Source organism: Hermetia illucens, chromosome 4, assembly GCF_905115235.1.
Source record: "Hermetia illucens chromosome 4, iHerIll2.2.curated.20191125, whole genome shotgun sequence".
In the NCBI taxonomy this organism is placed as follows: domain Eukaryota; kingdom Metazoa; phylum Arthropoda; class Insecta; order Diptera; family Stratiomyidae; genus Hermetia; species Hermetia illucens.
Genome location: NC_051852.1, coordinates 75,091,588 through 75,112,030, shown reverse-complemented (window position 1 = coordinate 75,112,030; position 20,443 = coordinate 75,091,588). Strand labels below are relative to the sequence as shown.

At 40.9% G+C, this 20,443-nt stretch overlaps 2 protein-coding genes across 5 annotated transcripts in view; one reads left to right on the top strand and one right to left on the bottom strand.

Annotated features, from left to right (window-relative positions):
* LOC119653874 (sarcolemmal membrane-associated protein) overlaps window positions 1-6,522 on the bottom strand; it is a 34,427-nt gene extending 27,905 nt beyond the window's left edge. The window contains exon 1 of the mRNA XM_038058982.1: window positions 6,187-6,522. The gene's annotated coding sequence lies outside the window, so the exon portion shown is untranslated. The remainder of the gene's footprint in view (window positions 1-6,186) is intronic.
* Window positions 6,523-6,658: 136 nt separating this feature from the next.
* Window positions 6,659-18,782, top strand: LOC119653875 (uncharacterized protein F21D5.5). Of its 4 annotated transcripts, none has more exons than XM_038058983.1 (11): window positions 6,659-6,927; window positions 16,482-16,648; window positions 16,791-16,987; window positions 17,043-17,189; window positions 17,305-17,505; window positions 17,559-17,675; window positions 17,732-17,902; window positions 17,964-18,071; window positions 18,125-18,268; window positions 18,325-18,530; window positions 18,592-18,782. In XM_038058983.1, exons 1-11 carry the CDS (start codon window positions 6,920-6,922, stop codon window positions 18,713-18,715), a joined length of 1,590 nt encoding a protein of 529 aa, XP_037914911.1. In that variant the 5' UTR covers window positions 6,659-6,919; the 3' UTR covers window positions 18,716-18,782. The 4 variants fall into 4 exon arrangements, with proteins under 4 accessions (XP_037914911.1, XP_037914913.1, XP_037914912.1 ...); XM_038058984.1 differs by lacking the exon at window positions 6,659-6,927 and adding an exon at window positions 12,337-12,619 and having other exon boundaries at window positions 18,592-18,715; XM_038058985.1 differs by lacking the exon at window positions 16,482-16,648 and having other exon boundaries at window positions 18,592-18,715.
* Window positions 18,783-20,443: the final 1,661 nt, after the last annotated feature.

Sequence of the window (20,443 nt, the reverse complement as noted above, 5' to 3'; positions counted from 1 at the left end):
AGGTGGGGGAACTGCGACCCGCAAGTTTAACATCGACCATTTGTATGATCCAGCTGTCGCTCAACCTTCGGAGAGTTATCTCTCTGATCGGATGGCAGATATACTGAGTAACACGCCTTAGAATATCGATGTGCATTGGGCTGTCACCAAAAATGCTCTTTTCTCGTATGCTAAACAGGCTTTCGGCCACGAGAAGTTCAGCGTAGTGTGCGCCGTGACAAGAAAGAATTTGCTATTGAATTGGTTAGGGAAGCGAAAGATGCCGCAATACGTACATTCGGTGAGGTTCCGCCTCTTGCGATAAAATGGTTAGTCAACGTAGCAAGCGAATACCAACTGTTACTCCAAGCAAAAGGGAAATTATTTTGGCCATCGATGAGCTCAAATGAAGGGCTTGACGGTCTCCCGGCAGAGTTACTGGCGATCTGCAACTTCCACTCGTACGGAAACTTTGGGAATCCGAGATCTTTCCCAGAGAGTGGTAGAAGGGGATGACCGTTAAAATTTCAAAGAAGGATATACCTTTCGAGTATGATAATTGGAGGAGAATCTGCGCGTTCCCTGCCCATAATGGCTATGATTATCCTGGAGCAGGCTGTCCGCCAGGGTTGCGTCATGTCACCGATATTATTTCTCCTTGTTATCGGTGGCGTCCTTCATGCTGCATTGTCCGGGGGACGTGGACTACGACTTGTTTCCTCAGACACCACGACTACGCTCATGACATCGGTATGCTTTCTCGCCAGGTCATGGACCTTGGCCAAATGGCTCTGGATCGCAAAAAGAGGCAAGTAAAGTTATGAGTGAAGATAAACACCATCAAAACCAAGATGCTCAGTCTGAGGCTGCATTGTCTAAAATCTGCAAATGCAGTTATCTCAACACCAAGATCAAGTTGAGACTGTTCTATACTAGCACGTGGAAAGTGAATTCCATTCTTACTCAAAAGCTCCAAGCCTTCGTCAACACCTGTCTGCATAGGATCATACGAGTACCCTAGCGTGACACTATCTTAGTGGAAGAGGAGTTTGGGTGTCTCGGGAGGTCGTGGGGGGAGCTGAAGGGTAACACCATGTCACATTCCCAAAGAATATGAAGGTTTTATGCTTAGACTATAGGACCAGTACCTAAATTATCCAAACATTACCTTTTTAAGGATAACTATCGCATCAAACATTGGAATGAGAGAACACACACAGGAATGTATGGCCTTTAGTTAAAAATGGATGTCTGGAGATCGGATATTTACCCTTAGTAAGAACATTAAATCTTTGTGCTAGTGTTCGACGTATCCAAGCACTTCGCGAATAGAATCGGATCTTTTACAGCAGCGCAGCTCAGAAGATGTATAGATTTATTTATAATTATAATAATATTTATTTATAATGCATTGTCGAAAGGCATCAGGAAGATACTGGTTACTAAAAATTTTATACGTGCGAAAGTCCACACTCTCAAAGCTTTTTCAATGATGTAATATAAAACATTTGTTAAAAGTGATATGTCGATGCCAATATTGAGCCGCCAATGTTCAGCCACCACCTCCACATTTGAATCAATTCTACCTGTCAACGTCATAGAACTTGAAAAGGCAATCAACCGAATGACCACCTGACGACATGGAAGCCGAGCTCATGTAAACGAAGAGCTGTGACTCAACTCTAGCTTAGCGATTTCCTCAAACGCATTATTTATGCGCATAGAACACCATGTGAGTGAGAAGAAAACATGACCATTGGAAAGTGGAAAAACGCAATCCTTCAAAATGTTCAAACTACCATCTGATTTAAGTGTATTCAATAATGTACCCTCGACAGCTGCTCTCGCGCTATTAATCAAATAACCGTGAACCAAGCCGAGTTTGTGAACGAGTGTAAAACTACTAAGGCAATATACGATGCGTAATTGCTATGGTAGAACACTGAGGGGTGTCATCCTCTCTGCATTCCTCGATTAAGAACATGCGTTTTGCGGGTGCTACCTATACTCTCATTTAGTGCAAGAACTCGTACGCTGAGTTAAATCGGTATACCGCGGAGAGTAAAGTTCGAAATATGGCAGTTGTACCAAGACCGCTCTAGTCTCTTTCTAAATGTATTTTGCGTTGTTTCTAGCGATCTAATTAGTTGAAATTATTTTACTTTTTTTCTTTTTGGTTAGAATATATTTTATTTTAATGTGCATATACCGGTATTTCGAGAATTACTTGTTCCTTCTCAAGACCTACACATCCTTTTTGTTCTTGCCACTATCCTCCAGCGCCTTACACTTTGGACAACTTTCCTTACTGGGGGTAAGGGAGAATCTGAATCAGACAGAATTTTTGACTGTCGACGAGCAAACCAACTGGAAATAGATATTATCACTATCAGTGCCAGAGATTTGCACAGAACTGAGTGAGTTATTTTTTTCCGATCAACGCTCTCAGCCAATGGTTCAATATGCAATGACATTGCTTCACGCATCGACACAATTTGGACGAAGTAGCAGTGGCATGTGATCGAAACATCAAACGTCTCCAATTCGAAATCTATAGTGTCTTTCGCGCTGTCACTCTCTATGGTTGTGAGGGGTCGGCTACCACCACAATGAATTCATATTCTGGGACAATGTCTAACGTATAACTTAAGTTAAGACTGAAACACCTAGAAGTAGGAAACTGAAAACTCAAAGTTTTTTAAGGATACTATTATTGTTATTAAAAACAGGGAACGCCGCTTCGCCGTAAGGGATGCGAAAATGTAGCGTTGGATCATCACCATAACGCACTATAACGGCATACATGATAGATTGGGGTTGACTTTATCGTGAAGAAATCGAGAGGTTTATTCGATAGTATAATTATGTATGAGGCACTACCAGAAAGCAAGTGTGCACAATTTGTGTGTGCTTAAAAAATTATTAAAAAAATACAAGGTTATATTTGTACACATGTAAATTATTTTAACATAGTCGCTATTCCTTTTGATGCAAGTGATAAGGCGGGAATCAATTTTCAATGTCTGCTTCGAAAAAAATTTCCCGCCAGCACTTTCACATACTTCTACACCTCCCCCCTCTCCTGCCCATTCGTTCATCTTTTTCTGCCGTTTTCTGTTGATGTGCATCTTTAGGGAAGTAGGCTGATGATAATCTGAAGGCACGGGGTTGCGAGGAACGTGTGAATTGTTCCAAAACGTCCTATCCAAATTAGACCATGCAAGCTCTGGCATTGTCGTGCAGCAGGCAAACTCTCGCCATTTTCATTTTTTAGGATTTCACAGTTGGCGATCTCACCAATCAAAATTATGCTTTTATGGTTCGAAAACTCCGATTTTATGGATAGCGGGTGAAAAGGTTTGACGACATAGTTAAGACTTGTTTTTGGGATTCACGGGTGTAGTGGGAAAGGCAAGCTTCATTTCCAGTAACAACAGAGTGGGGAAAACCATCACCCTCGAGTTTGTAGCACTTTTTGGAGCGACGTTTATACTCGAAAAAAGTTATAGTGTCAGCTGCCTTGGGGCCACAGGTTTGTCAGTTCCCGTTGAAGCTCTTCCGCTTCTTTGTTCGTCATGCACGAAAGTGCTGTCGCTTTTAACCTCGCAATACCCTTTGTACACACTTGCATGATCGATAATTCCATTACCATAATTAATCAGTTTTAAGTCAATGGCGGGGATTTCGTACTTGGCGGGAGATTGGATCGACATTTTCCGCAAGAGATGCTCCCGGGTTCTACATTCTAAACTCGAAATCGTTTTGAATGGAGGAATCAGGCCACATGGCAATATTGCCAACATGCCGGAAAACTATTTCCTACGCAGTTGGACCACATTACCCTCGACGGGACTTCACTAGCTAAAATTGGCTTGAATACCGAAGTCGATGGGAAACATTTATAGATTTATTTGAAAACTTTATGACCATATCGAATCTTGACGGGCGACCCCAATACAAAACGAGTCAAAGACAGGACCAAAATAAGTAGACAAACCAAACAGGAAGCTTCGATCAATGTTGGGAGAGGGGATAAACGACTACATCCTCAAGCGCAGAAAATATTTAATTCAAAGAAAATGCAAGCACATTTTGGGAACTTAAATATTTTCATTGGCCTGCTAAAAAATTTTCCGAAAGTCATATAGCCAACTTCATCGAAAACCCTAAATTAACAGTTGAAGTTCTGTTTTAAAGTAAAGTTGATATCTTTGAATTTACTTAATGGATGTCCAATGACCACAAGGTGCTGATGCCTTTATATTTTGAAAAAGAGCTGACAATAGAAACTTATATTTACAGCCACAACTCAGGCCAACTTTGAGAATATACGCAGTCGCAAATCAGAGATGTTTAGTAAGGCAAGGAGCGAGTTTATCATACTCGCTGACATTAGCATTTTGCCTGTTATCTTTTTGAGGACCATCGTGAGCCGGCACCGTGAATAAAACAATAAATAATCAACAACAAAAACAAAACGAATCATCAACAATGATGGATTCTTTCATCCACATTGCTTATCGATATGTCTAGGATTTATTAGAGTATTTGCTAAAAGGCTTCTGTTGCAACAATTTTTGAGATTTGCTTCTTAAAAAGTAAAAGTAGGACGCGGAGGGCGTACCTAAAGGTGATCAATTTAATCAGCCTGGACCAAGTGATTTGCATGCGCCTTACACATAACTCGGTATGCAAGTAGGCAATTGCCAGTCTGTAGTCACCGAATAGCAGAGATAAGATTTCGTATCTCCCCCTCAGCCCATTCATTGATTTTCTGAAAGTTTCAACGAAAGATAGACTGGCTAAAGCAATCCGAATCAGTATTTCAATTCTGTAATTCTGATAAGATCAACTAAAACTATGTCATTCCTACAATTGTGCAATTAATTTGAAAACTTGAGTCGAGTTAATGTTATCGTCGGCCAAACCAGCCGTGCCCCAAGACCCCTGGCCATGGGTCAATGACTAATGAAATCGCTCGAGCGATTTGCTCAGTGGAGAACTCTTTTTCTTAATGTGGGCGCTGGGCGTTAAATCTGTTGACACGACCTTGCGCATCAAGCAATTAAAAGCAGAGTCTAGCGGGAAGAGAGAATTGATGCGTCGTCCAGCCGCCAACTGAACAAACGTTCGGAAGCAAAGCAATACAATAGAGCCCAAGCCAATAGCTTCTAATCTACCTCGCGCTAATCGCCTCGATCATGCCCCAAATCTAATTTTAGCCTGGCATGCAGGAGCTTAGCCTGAATCTCCCGCGAAAGTAAACAGCAGCCGGAGAAATTTTTAAGTCTTCCGCATACGCCGCCTGTTGGCAGGCAGGTGGATTGTCTGTGCATAGTAGTCCAAGCCAAGATTATCCGCGCAGATACGCTCAAAAGAATATGCCGCTCGAGAACGCACTCATATCCAAATTGCCACAATCGAAGCTGGATTACATGCGATCAGAAACAGATGGGCTTCAGCATGTGGAAGTGTACCTACTCCAAGCACTCCGCGACGGGCTCGACAGACAATAGACTGACCTCCCCTTGCGCAGCGACCGTGCAGCACTCCTAACCGCCAGCACCAAGTATTCAAGCTCGCCGCTGCTGGCCACTGTCCGTCCTAAACACAAGCGAAAATTGAGGGCAACAAACGTCAAACGTACGAGGAAAAATATGCAAAACAGACATCGACGAGCGGAACGAGTCAATGCCCTGCACTCGTCGAGCAAAAGCAGAATTGAAGCGAGAATTGCATGACGATTAATTGAGACGTGAGGAACGGCTTGGTGAATGCAAAATGTTCGCAATTCTCGCCCGCCGTCCATGGCTTGTGGCCCCTCTTGGTGTCCAGGCTTTCGTGGCCCGTCCAATGCTTCAATTTGTCCATTTGGGCTTCAAGCGGTATCCTGGGACTTCCTGGCAGCGCTCCCATCTCCACTAGAGGAACTGCCGCCCCTGCCACCCAAAACTCCCTTGCCCAACCTTCAGACGGGAATCGCACGGCGGCTAGAATGCAGCGAGCTGGTGCAACGCCGAGATCTCTCGATCCAGTCCGTTCAAAAAACATAGATGCAAGAGAGCAGAGTGACCCATTGACGTCTGCGGGCCCTGCCCACAGAAATTTTCTTCCGTCTTTACGATGCACAATTTTTCGGACGCTATCCTTTCTCCTGCGATCGCGCACAGTCCGAGACACTAATCGGCAAAACATCAAGTTTCTAACCTGAACTGTAGCATTAATTACTGGAAAAAGGGTTTCGAAAGGCACTGGGTCTCTTGCTCGAGGCCACCGCAGACAGATTTTTCTCGTTTGCTTTTTTCCTCCTTCACACTCGCGACGTATGTGACGTTCGCCCGCACGGCCGAGTTTACTCGTCTATCCGTTGATTTCCGCCATTCGCGACTCAAATCCGAAATAAGGAAATTGTTAGATGGAACTCGCGCTTCGTCCGCTTGTAACAAGTCGCAGAATAAGAAAAAAACTCGGACGTAAAGAAAACAAACTCTCCTCGGGGACTCGCAACCAAAAAACCTCTCGGACTCGAATCTGCGTTTACGCGAACGACGTCGGTGCTGAGAGACAACGGGCACTGCATTACCGCACCGATAGTGGGTGCTATGACAATCTCCGGGTGCGTTCCGACTCGCAGTTGTATTTTTTCTTTTATATTGGAGTTTCATGACGCTCACTTTTGTGCCTAGCTATTCGCAGAAATCACTGTTTCACTATAATTATTGACTTCGACGGACTTAAGTATTTCTGAATATTACAAGACACATAATTCGCCTCGCCAGAACATCCCCAACCAACTTGAAGGTCGTCGGCGTTGCTCGCTGTGGAAGAAGAAGGCGCAGTTGAACACCTGATTGAACGTCAACCGCATTGTCAACAAATTGTAAATTGTGGGTTTCGGGACAGAATAGTTTCCTAGTTTTGGAGCGAATGAATCAGCGACATGAAGAGGTAATAAGGTGCTTTGGCTCATTAAGAAACCTATCACTGTTGCGATAATATCACTTGATGGATTCACCTTCACGAATCCCCCCATAGCCGCTTGCAAGTTTGTCAGGTAAACCGCTCCAGGATGCCAAGAAACTCCAACTTTAAGATGTGACGAGAAAGTTGCGCTCCGTTCTGAGTTTAGTGTTTCGTGTCCTTTATTTTAGGCTCCATTGATTTTGTACAGTGGTCCAGTGTCTGGTTGGAACTTCCCTTGGGCCGCCAGGTTTCGTTGCTTGACCATAAATGGGTGAGAAAGTGCAAATGCGTTGTTTGTGAGATGAATTTCAAAACTGCTGTGGTAAAAAACCAACTCGAGTTAGTCGAAAAGCCGAAATGCATTTCTTCGAGCGAAACAAAAATATCCTTAAAGACAAATTGAAATGTGCTTGCAACTGCTAGTGACAGCGTTAGCCTGGATTCGATGATGACGCAACGATTTCCTTCTTTTCCTTCCGCGGTGTGGAAAAGTACAAAAGTTTAAATATTTCTCGCAAATAATACACCATCTGCGAAAATCCCGCTTTTGTATCTTTATTCGTGATACTTTGGTTTATCTTAATGCGGTGCCCTTGGGGTCCAAGACCTACACTAGGGGCCATAATTCATCGTACGACATTTGAAAACGTTACAAACTGCATTTATTTCAATTAAGTCAGAATAAACGTTACAAAAAGAGAAACATAACAAATAGACAACTCAAATAAACTTTATAGCCAAAGTAATAATTCTAGGCGACAACAATGATCGTACGACTATTGTTATTCTGCGGTATTTGTTCATTGGTTAAATATCAATACTTGGTTGGGCCTCCTTTGGCTTCCACGACGGTTTGCAGCCGCGATGGCATAGATGACAGCAGTTTCTGAATAATACTTGGAGGTATTCCATTCATCGTGTAGGGTCTTCTTTAGAGAACTCTTTGAAAGAATGTGGTGTTTGCGTAACTGCTTTTCGTGGTAGTCCCACAAATGTGCGACACTGCTTTGGCGAATGCAGTTGCTTTGGAACATTATGCAGTAGCCACTCACGTACCCTACGGGCTGTATGTTTACGGTCGTTGCCCTGTTATAAAATATAATTCGAACCCAAGCCCATTTTGTTGATAGATTCTTGTAAATTGTTTTTCAAAATATTTAGGAAAATATGCTTGTCCATTTTGCCATCAATAAACGCTGCATTACTGACCCCTGACCAACTCATACTCCCCCAAACAAGCACATTACCTCGGCCGTGTTTCACGGTGCTTCGTAAATTCTTTGTCTCTTAAACCTCTTATGGACCATCGTGACCAAATATCTTGTACTGACACAACTTGTTTCCAGAAAGATTCGTCCTCGTCTTTGTGCAGAAAAGCAAATTATTTTAAGTTTTTTAGCTTCACTGATGACAGGCTTTTTTCTAGCTATCCGAAGGGAATACCCGTGTTTGTTTACAGTTCTGTGCACCGTCGTAGTGTTAGCGTCCACATTACGCTTTTGCAATAGTTCCTACAACTCTTGTTCTTGAGTTTTTGGATATTTCACTCATTATCACTCTTTTTTCCTGTCCTTTGTTTATATTATATTATAACTTTCCACGATATGTCGCATTGTTACTTCGATTTTTTTTTTTTGTGATTTGTCCACATATTAATCACAACTTGCTTAAAATCGATCGAAGTTTGTCTTCTTTGTGGGTTGCAAGGGGGATACTCCTTTGGCCCGGAGAATTTCAATAAAAATAGGGATAATATGACACAATTTTCACCCCAGGACCGATTTTTTTTAGTATAATTTTCACACCGGGGACCAGATTTTCTCTCTACGTCCCAGATGATTGTTTTGGAATACTATTCATCGAGCCGTCCCATCTAATGAAACTTAGTCGCATGTGGTTGTATTCCATTGCCGGATCTTGTGACTTCTAAATTTGACGGCGTAAGCCAACGCGTTTGCGCTTGAAGTAATTTACCACTTCAATTATTTACAGGAAACATGTAAGTTTACTTCAATTATTGGCAAGTGTCGGTGTGTCCTTGGCGTTTATGATAGTAACCTACAAATTCCAAAACTATTGCTATCGAAACTTCAGTAACGGCTCGGAATTAGACTGATTTTACGGCTACGGCTTTTGACTGTCGAAGACGGTTTATGGTTGGTTTTTGGAATGTACGTAGGTTATTCAACAAATGGTACCAGGGACCCACAGAAAGCTCGCTTTCTCCAAATCGAGGGAGAATTCCAGTGGTATTAGCTGGACATGCTGGATTTAAGCGAAGTGAGGAAGTTGAATACTCTCCAGAATTTTCCTCCTTCATACAAAATTCCGCTCCAGGATAAGGAACACCGCAGTTGTGTTTCTGATATAGTGGAGAACAACAGTTCAGTAGAGACTAAGTGTGAGATTATGGTTGCCTCGTCATCAGTGACACACTATTAACGCACAATTCGCCATAAGGGCAGTTGGGTTCCCCTTACCAGCAACGAGCCTAATCCTACATTATTTCGTGATCTGGTGGTCGTCTAGCAGCAATTATTTTGCCATCAACGTATTCAAACGGAGTAAAGCCGGCGGTCTTTACGGTCTTCCTGGAACTTTTTCGGGTAGTTCTCGTAGCCTCTGCAGAACTGTTACTTCCATTCATCCGCAAATGCTGGGATTCTGAGATCTCGAGTGTGTGTATATACATGAGGTGGGGAAGAGGCATAGTCTGGGAGCAGCTCAGACTGTAGCTTTTCATATAGTACTCTACTCCCCCTTTCATTTATCTCTCACAGGATTTCCACTAGTGATGCCGTTTGCTGCAACTGGAGCTAATCAGCCCCAAAAACGTCAAGTGTGATGAGTCTATATGTATCCCGCGACACACATAAACAAGTCGGGATACCGGAAGCTGGGCGCCTCGGGTATAAAGGTTTTGTATTCATCTTATATGTGGACCTTCCTATGCAAGTTTTTAGAATATAAAATATTCCTTCATATTTTGCTAAACACCAAGTTACACATCTGCACATACATATAAAAACCGTAAATATGCCTATTATTGCCTATCAATGCGTACATACATATATATGTTGCATCGAAATTGATCTAACACATCTTCACGCATTTCCACTTTACTCCGTCCACAACAAAAGCATGCATATACCGTGACACACAAGTCTGATCGTATAGCTCAAATTATGAAATAAATGAGAAAAACTCATAGATGGCTTGACTTGAATTTTTTTATACAAGCAAAAAACACTGTTCAATTTCAGTCTTTAACCAAAATACTTGTATTGTGACTTTACCTTAAGGGGGTTATCCCTTGTGAAGGCCGTTTTTTTGGCTTTTTTTAGAAATTTTTTGTGAAGAACTGGAGAAAGATACAAATACGAATTTTTCACCATAGATTTATTAATATCTTGAGCATGCATAGTAATTTTTCCAGCCCAATCACATAGTTCGTTTTGAAATACAGAGCAATTTATACACCCATCTCCAAAAAAAGTGTTTTTCTGCTGCCACGCTAGAGGGCGCTGCGATCATCTTAAAGAAAAAAAGTAAATGGCATTTCAACGTACAGACTTAACTACAGTCCGGAAACTAGGATTATTAAAAAATATTAAAAACTAAATTTTTGGTGTCTTGTTAAATTTTTTTTGTGAATTTTGTTGTTTTTTCACGGCTTCCTCAATGAATAAAAAAAAACTACTGAATGAATCGCAATTAACTAGTTTGCGGACCGTAGAAATATGTTCTAAATAAGTCGTGAAAATTTCAAAGAATTTCGTTGGATAGATTTTGCGCTATGGTGGCAGCCGATTTTCAACATGCAGTCTCGAGAAAAACGCATTTAAAAAGTAAAATACAATTTTTAGCCATAAAACCTTAACTGACCATTAGTCTACTATACCTAGTCCATATACCTTAGGTTTCTTAGAGAAACACATGTGCGGCCTTCCCTTCAATTCTTGTCCTTTTAGCGAAGTCATTCGAACGTCTTTCGGACCGAGCTTTATTACGGCGATCGATATAAACCTAGCGGGATGACCCCCTTAAATTTAGTATAACACTGCATTAATATTTTGTATATCCCACAGGATAGCTGAGTGGCTAGAGAACAAGGCTGGCGTACGGAAGGTCGCGGTTCAAATCTCGCTGGCGGCAGTGGGTTTTGCATCGTGATTTGACGTCGGATACCAGTCGACTCAGCTGTGAATTAGTACCTGATTCAAATCAGGGTAATAATCTCGGGCGAGCGTAATGCTGATCACATTGCCTCCTACAGTGTTCGGTAGTGTACCGTTACGGTCTTGAATGAAGGGCTCTAACACACTTCAAGGCCCTGACCCAATATGGATTGTTGTCTTTTTTGTTGGTGTAGATATTTATTCTTGCAAATACCGATATTTCGAGACCCACTTGTTCCCTTCATCAGTGCTAATTTCAGACTAGTCCACAGGTTGGATTAAAGATGTAACGTTTGGTGGGAGATACATATCTTGAAAGTCCTGTCGCTATTTTTTACGGTTTTTATAAAATTTCTTTTGTACCATTCGATGAATAATTTCGTGTTCATCTAGCGATCTTTTTTGATGGTTTTTGAAACACCGCGGTTTCTTGGATTGTCTGAAAGAAGCAATGACAATTTATGAGTTTCAGTAGCATTAGCACACATCATAGCTATCACTTTTTCTCTAGATACTTTGAAACCACGTGCGGCAAGATGCAAGTGAATTGCTTGTGAATGATTTCCAGTTAAGACCGGTTTCGTCTGCATCGTAGGTATCGTCGTGACTATGTCCTTTTTATGAAACCACTGTCTTCTTAAAATGTTCTACTGCACTAGAATTCGCCGATAGTGTTAACTTGAAATTTTGAAACCAACCAGTCCTGACCCTAAAATTCTCTGACCCATCGAGTTTTTGTTCAACTCGGGGGACTTCTCACATAAAAGTGAGTAAAGATGTTGAAACAGCATTATCCAGTTCTTGATCCTTCGCATTTTTCATCAGTTTTCTTTTCTTCACTCCGTCACCACTATCCATCATAGCCACAATTATTGTGAGAGCCTCTCGATTTTTTTATATCGGTGCTTGTTAGTTTTCCAACACCATAAAAAAGTGCTAGAGATGCGTTACTTTCACCGTTATCTATTTTCTACAGAATCTCCTTTTTTCACCGTAAGAACATTTTGTTTTCGCTTGAAAGTTGAAGACCTCGACGCTTATTCTGCCTTGTCTAAGATTTGGAAATACAGCCATTTCAACACTAACATTAAAGACTCCCCGGCCTATTTTCACTAATGACGGCAATCACTTCTCTCTGTCATCTAATAAAATTCTCAAAGACCGAAATTATCAGAATTTTAAATTGCAACCAATTCAAACGCACTGAAAAGCCCGCATTATGTTATGTGACGTTACAACTCAAGATAAGAAACTTCAGCGGATCGGTGACTGGCAGGCACTCATAAAAGTATAAAATTACGAAAATCAATTTCCCGCGTGAAATGCCAAGGAAGACGGTGAAATACTGTTTCGTGCCTCGTAAACAAATAACTCGACAAAAACCCGCAGAAAGCTTCTTAGCTGTTCCGAGAGAAAATATTCGAAAGAAGTGTATCGCCATCGCCCGACAGAATCCAGTTTCTTTGGTGTCAGGTTTAAATTTTAAAAATCGTGTCAATGTAAGTTAACATTTTTTAAACTCCAATCTTAATTCATAATATACGATTGCGTTAAAATTTTGTGCTACTATTATTTAAATTCAAATCAAGTTGCAAGAGAAGAGATGCCACGGAATATCCAACCGACCCTAGATTCGAATCCCGCTCAGTGCAATTCCATTTTTGCGGCCTGTGAATCTTTCAGCAACGTGTCGCTGCCCAGGTAAAGATACGAGTGAAGATCCCTTTGAACCTGTGTTCGGGCATTATTTCCGCAAGGCAAACTACGTTTCAGTGAGTGCAGGTACCTTACAACTAAGTGAGTGTAGCGCACGGAAAGTTTGATGGATAGAGTTGACACTTACGTCGTGTTTACGAATGTATATAAGGGGCAAAAGAAATCTTCATTGCCTCTGATTTAGACGGATGATGTCCCTACTTGTCGATTTTTCATAGAATGTTTCCAAGCGCCTGGCCAGGCCAAGCGCAAGCTTTATAAACCACTAATATTTTTAATTACTTGAAGTATCAATAAATGATCTTCACAATCACCTGAAGAACGTTATCATAAATACGGCCACAAACATACATGGTCCCAGCCGCAAAGCTACCAACGGAACGAAAGAATGCTGCATACCGAGTAATGCTGCATTCTCAAAGGACGCGGGCACGCGTGGAGACTTATCACGAACTCCGTCGAGCGGAAAAGCGACTCCGCAGACGGAACAGGAAAGCCTGGAAGAACCAATAGTCCTGTGAACTCGAGAAGTACAGGGAGCAATCACACCAGGCGCGGAAGTTTTACCAACAAGTCAGCAGGATGAAGCCTCACACACCTCGATGCTCATTCTGGGAAGTCTGGGTTCCGACAGAATGGGCATATTGGAGCGATGGGTTGAGTACTTTGATGAACTATTGAGCAACCAGAACATCGCCGGGTTGGAGGTCCCGCTAACTGAAGACGACAGACAAATGCTGCCGCCATCAAGTATAGACGAAACAATCCGTGCAATTCATCGGCTTAAAAATCATAATTACAGCCGAATCGGTTAAATATGGAGGCGCCCAATTACACCAAGTGTTTTATCAACTTGTGCTCAAGGTGTGGGACAGCGAATCAATACCTGACAACTGGCAAAGAGGCATTATCTGTCTTATACATAAAAAGGGAGATATCACACAGTGCAGCAATTATAGAGGTATCACGTTGCTGAGTACCACCTATAAGATATTCTCCGCTATCTTGCTAGGTCGGATAGCCCCATACGCCCAGAACATCATTGACTTCTACCAAAGAGGCTTCACTCCAGGCAAATCAGCAACAGATCAGATTTTCTCTCTACGGCAAGTGATGGAAAAACTGTTTGGAATATGGACATCAGTTGCACCATCGTTTCACCGACTTTGAGGCCGACTATGATTGCATAGTCAGGGTAAAACTGTATACGGTCATGAGAGAATTCGGTATCCGGACAAAATTGATAAAACTGACTAGGCTGACCCTGACCAATGTCTCTCAAGACCATTCGACATCAACAACGGTCTACAACAGGGGGATGTCCTATCATACGTCCTCTTTAACCTGGCCCTGGAGAAAGTGATCCGTGATGCTGAGGTAAATGCGAGGGGTACGATCCTCTTTAAGTTCACCCAACTACTGGCCTATGCTGGGGATATCGACATCATGGGTAGAACGACCCGAGACGTACAAACTGCCTTTATCCAGATCGAGCAGGCGGTGTGAGATCTTGGGCTGCAAATCAATGAAGGTAAGACAAAATATATGGTGGCAACGTCAGCACCGAAAACCAACCAACCAACAACATCAAACGCTCACCGGTCAAACGGGAAGAATAAAGATAGGAGACTACAACTTTGAGACCGTTGATAATTTCTCCTATGTAGGATCGAAAATCACCACCGATAACAGCCACGACGATCAAAGCCAACAGAGCCTATTTCAACGTACATAAACTGTTCCAGTTGAAACGTCTCACCATAGGGTCAAAGCTCTTACTGTACAAGACAATTATCTTGCCAGTCCTCATGTATTCCTCGGAAACTTAGGTTCTCAGCAAGAAAAATTGTGAGCTCTTGGCCGCGTTCGAGAGAAGAATTCTCCGAAAAATGTTTGGCCCCCTAACGACGAAATCTATGAGCGATACCATGACCGTCAGGTTGTGAATAAAATTCGGCTCAATAGATTATGGTGGGCGGGTCACTTATTTCGTATGGATGAGGATAGTCGCACCCGGAAAGTCTATAAAGGGTAGGAAAAGAAAACGAGGCAGACCCCGCCTGAGATGGAGCGATGACGGAGGCTAGGACGCCAGGCAGCTTTTAGGGATATCGAATTGGTGGACCTCGGTGCAAAACCGGGATATCTGGAGTCCCTTATTAAGACAGGCCTAAATCGGATACCGGTTGTTACGCCGTTGATGATGATAAATAGCATTAAATGTTTATTTCCTTGATACCAATTTAGCTACACATTTTGCGCTTAGATTTAAAAGTTGATATTTTATAAAAAATGATCAAAATAAAAGTTATTCTTTATCTATCACCTGCATGTGAAGAGTTCTGCGCGACGTTTTGATGGTGTCGTGTAAGTCACGCATGGGGTGGGGAAACATACAGAAGCAAACCATCTAGGCGTCTTCGACGTACCAATACATGAACTACATGCGCCATCTGCGTTAGATGTTTACGCACCTTACTTGCATATACGCAATCACATTCAGTGCCTTCCGTATGTAGTCTTCTTGGCCAACATATGCTCTACTTACATATGATTCTTCAATATTTCGGATCAATATGCAATAAAATGCACGCTTAGTTATTGAATATATATGTTCTGTTATCATGTATGGTCTACGGCAACTTAAAACTTTTAAAACTAAATTATCTGATTGGAGTATAATAATTTAGCCGCCCTCTGTAAACAACGAAGTTGTTTTTGGTTTGTCAACAAAAAAATCAATTTTTTGAAACTTGCACTATATTTCAACATAATACAATACAAACACTGCAAACTTTGTGTACATTCCCGTATTTATAAAGGCCTTCTAAATTATAAATGAATGAATTAAACATCGACATCATGTTTTTCGCTAATAAGGTCTCGCAAACACCGGTATTTCTAGAATGACTTATTCCTTTCATTAGCCCCTGTTGGTCTGTTAACAGATCAAAATATCGGTATTTATGAACAATAAATATTCTACTATCGAAGCCAACGACGTCGCTGCTTTATTCTGTTATCTGACTGTAATGCGGTGTTTCTAGCGATTAATTATTTGAAATAATAAAACTTGGTTTTTCCTATTCGCTAGTGTTGATAGTTTTATTTTGCAAATTCCGATATTTCGGGAACCACTTGTTCCCTTCAAGTTTTATTATTTCAAATTATTCTTTTAGTTAACAAATGCACACTGACTAAGAGATAAGTTTGAAAGCTCGTAAATTCCAGAAAGAAGAATTTTTTTTTCAAAGATAGGATGGATATGTATACAGCTGCGAAAGAAATAATAGCAGTCAGCGTTAGACGAGAATTCAAAGATTGAAAGTGCAGCTTCGTATTAAAATTTTATCTTTTCTTTCAAAGAATAAAAAATACTCCAACAATAGTATTCGAAAGTAAAAAAAAAAATAATTTCTGTAATACTTTTGTTTTAAAGAAATCAAACAAAGTGTCAACAGTAAGAAATACGAGCGCTCAAAAAAATGGCTGTGACAACCCCTATATAAAGTAATTCAACGAATGGGTTGGATGAAGTTGATTGTTCGCTAAATTTTTAATTTAATTTCGATAAAAATTCCGTATTATAGTTTTCTTATGACCGATCTATGAATCTTATCTGAAATAACGTCATTTCGTTTACAGATTTCTAAAGCCAAGTAGTACGGCTGCCCCCAGCAGTAAGAAAAGGTGCATTCTCAAAAGTCTATCTGATGAGTTACAAGATATTGAACTAGACAGTGAAGAAAAGTTCACTATCGGAAGATCGGAAAAGACTGGAATTAGTGATATATTTTGTTCGAAGGAGCAGGGTAGGCATTTGAAAGCATTTTTCAAAATTTGGTGGTCACAAATATCAACAGTAAATTTTATAGCGACCAATGGAAATGCTAATCTTGTAAACATTTTTTTTTATAAAATGCAAGCTTAAACAATCAACATGCTCTTTTACAGTTCTGGTGAAGCCTGATTTTAATAAGGAAGCGTTAAGTATAAACATTAAGGGGCTGAATCCTAGCGGTTTGAATGGTTTCATGCTTGAACAAGGGAAAGGTTACGAGGCATACAAAGATGATATCATAGAAATCGTTTATGGGCGATATCCCTATAAAGTTCAATTTGTAGGCGAGAAACCAGTAGACCATAAACAGGTTCTTTCCCCTTTTATAATCAGATAACAAAGTTTGATTGAAATTATTTTTTTAGAATTCTGAGCAGAATATGGCAACAAACAGTAATACCGCACACGCCAGGAATGAAATTATGAAACAATCAGGGGGAAGCGAATTCGAGTCTATTGAAACGGGGAAATTACTTGTTTATACAAGTGATGGGGTGAAAAGTTCCAACAAGGTAAAATTATTAATGAAAATCTAGTTAACACAAAAGACACCAGTCTTGACTAGGGTATTTATATTGATTTAAATAATTATTTCTTTTGGTGTTGGGAAAACGGTCGAATTTCCAGATTGCATCCTTTGATATGGATGGCACGCTTATAAAAACAAAATCCGGAAGGGTATTTCCGAAGACTATTGACGATTGGCAAATAGCTTACTCAGAAGTGCCAGGCGTGCTGAAATCACTGCATGAAGATGGCTATAAAATTGTGATATTCACCAATCAAGGTGGAATTTCTAAAGGACGAATGACAACTAAGGAGTTCAAGGTGAGTTTTCTACTTGAAATTTTTGTAACCACTTGATTTGATTAGTTTTACAGTTTAAAATCATGTCAATTACCGAAAAACTGAATGTACCAGTTCAGGCATTCATTGCAACTTCTGACAGTGTTTATCGGAAACCAAAACTTGGGATGTGGAATTATTTGGAACAACACGTAATTTTTCACATGAATTTTGGAGGTACTTATATTGGTCCGATCATTTATATTAGAAAAACGATGGGATCAAAATTGACCGGGAAAAAAGTGTTTATGTAGGCGATGCAGCCGGACGCCTGGAACAGACTTCACCTGTGAAAGTTAAAAAAGATCATTCTTGTGCTGATCGATTGTATGCGATAAACATAGGAATACCATTTTTCACTCCGGAGGAGTACTTTTTGGTATATCATAACTAAACTAATTCCGTAATGGATATTTGCTACCTTAATTTTGATCCGGCAGAAAAGAAAGCCCACGCCTTGGTGCCTACCTGAATTCAACCCAAGGGAAAACACCCAAATGGATTTATTGGACCCGAAACATTCTAAACTATCTTCAGGAACTCTCGAAGTATATTATGAATTCTATTGACTTCTTAAATGTTTGAAATCTATATGCCCTAGATAATAATAATGGTTGGATTACCGGGTTCTGGCAAAAGTTTCTTTGCTCGTCAGTATCTTCAACCCCTAGGCTATGAAGTTGTAAACAGAGATACTCTAGGTAATGCTCAGGCCTGTATTAGTTTATGTGAAAAAAATATTTCCGTAAGTACATGATGAAGTAATACACAAAAACAATATTTCAATGAAATTGCCATCAGATTCAAAAATCTGTGGTCATTGATAACACAAACGTCGATATTGAAACGCGGAGCCGTTTCATAAGTATTGCAAAATCCAAAAACATAACTTGTCGATGTTTTGTTATGAACGCATCCTCGTCCCAAATGAAGCACAACATTATTTTTCGGGAGCTAACCGACAAGTCGCACATAAAAATCTCGAGCATGGTATTCAACTCTCTAAAGTTAGTTATTTGGTGTACTGTTGTGAATTTTTTAAGTGTTACCTTCTATTTGTATTCACAGGAAGAAGTTTGTACAACCGAGTCTTTCAGAAGGGTTCTCTGAAATCGTGAAAGTTAATATCATTCCAAAGTTCCGAAGTGTAGAGGAAGAACAGTTATATAGAATGTATTTAGTCGAAGATTAAAGTAAGTTTCTTTGTTTGTCAATTATTTTGGTAGAAAGTTTCCATGCAAATAAATGATGAGAAAGGATATTAATTGAATTGAATAATTGTCGAAAGCCTTCCCGAAATCGATGAAGAGCAAGTGAGGCGGAGTTCTATTCTGTCCGCATTGTTTCAAAATAATCAATAATCTGTTGGGTGTTAATTGGCCAATGCAGGAGGATCCAGAGTGGAAATTAGCCTACTAGTTTAGCGTTCCAGGAATATTTGAGTTATCTTTGTGACAGCAGGGAGCACGCAGACACCCAATTAAAAAACAGGCGCCCTTTGGAAGCTTAACGATGATCCACTTTTTCCGCTCTCTGGTAAAGATTTCGGATTTCCATCTAAGTTGAAATAGCTGATTTGGAGAAACTGTAAGACCAGAAGTGAATAGCTCTGCGACCAGACTGCTAGTGTGAGTGCATTGACGGTCAATATGATTTGTCTTCTGTTTGGAGGAGCAGTTCATATCTGCATTTTACCCACAATAGACGAAATTTCACAGGATGTGATACGATTAAGAACCGTAGTGAAGTGTTCTTTCCATCTTTTCAAGTGCTCATCATCGTGAATGAGGTCGACCGTTAACGTTCCTCCCACGACCATCGAAAGATTTATAACCACATTCGAACTCTTCCGTGATGCGATCCGGTTCTATTATTACACAGTCAACTAGACTTTGTAACGCCCTTTCGGGACGTGGCCGGCGACCTGCGTAGCATTCAAAAAAGAGCATTTTTGATTGATGCTCAATGCTCATCAATATTCTCAGACGGGTTATTCAGTGTATCTACTGCCCGATCAGCAAGTTAGCTCTCCCATTGTCGAGCGACAGCTGAATCATACAAGCGGTCGATGTTGAGTTTGTGTAGGCTGCAGCTCCCCAACTCTGCTAGAAGTGATGGACACCACGCACAAGCGAACCTAAACGACCATCAGATGGTGATCCCTTTCGAGGTCGATGTCGACGCTTCTCTTGTTACGCACATCCAGGAGAAAACTCTTAAATATACTGCTGATCGCGAAGTGGTTGAGCTGATAACTCTTTGTTGTCGGTCAGTTGAAAGTCAACTGACCTTATGACAAGCATTGTGCTCGAACAATGTACAACCAATGACGTGGCGGTGCAATCTGGAGAAATCGGCAAACCTGCCACCATTACCATTAAGGTCCTCAAGGCCATGTTCCCGCTTTCATGTGCAAGCAAAGTGTTGTCAGCCCACCTTAGAATCTAGATCATTCTTCGTGATTACTGTGTCACTTTTAGAAAACCTTTCCTGAATTGCGTATCTTTGTTCATAGAAAGCACCATTCTCCACTATATTAGAAACCTACGTTGGTGCATAGCGCCATACAATTGTGATGCTTTTTGACCTGGATCCAAATGTTTTTGCCAGTCAGTAACAATCCGACAAGGGATTTGTCTCGATACATCAGTGTAAAGGAGCATGCACACATTCCAGAAACCAACCATGGTCCGTTTTCAATAAGCAAGGTTCATGCCAGTGGGGTGAGTCCCCATCCGAGGTGTTATGGACATTTCGGTAACAGGGAAGTTTCGAAATTTGCAGCTTGCTTGCCCACAAATTTCATTTCTATAATATTTCTGTTCCTTTAAGTCTCAGACTCTGAGTGCATTCTTAAACCCTAACTCCCAGGATGTGCATTGATAGTCGAGATAATTTCGCGTCTGTTCGGAGGAGTAGT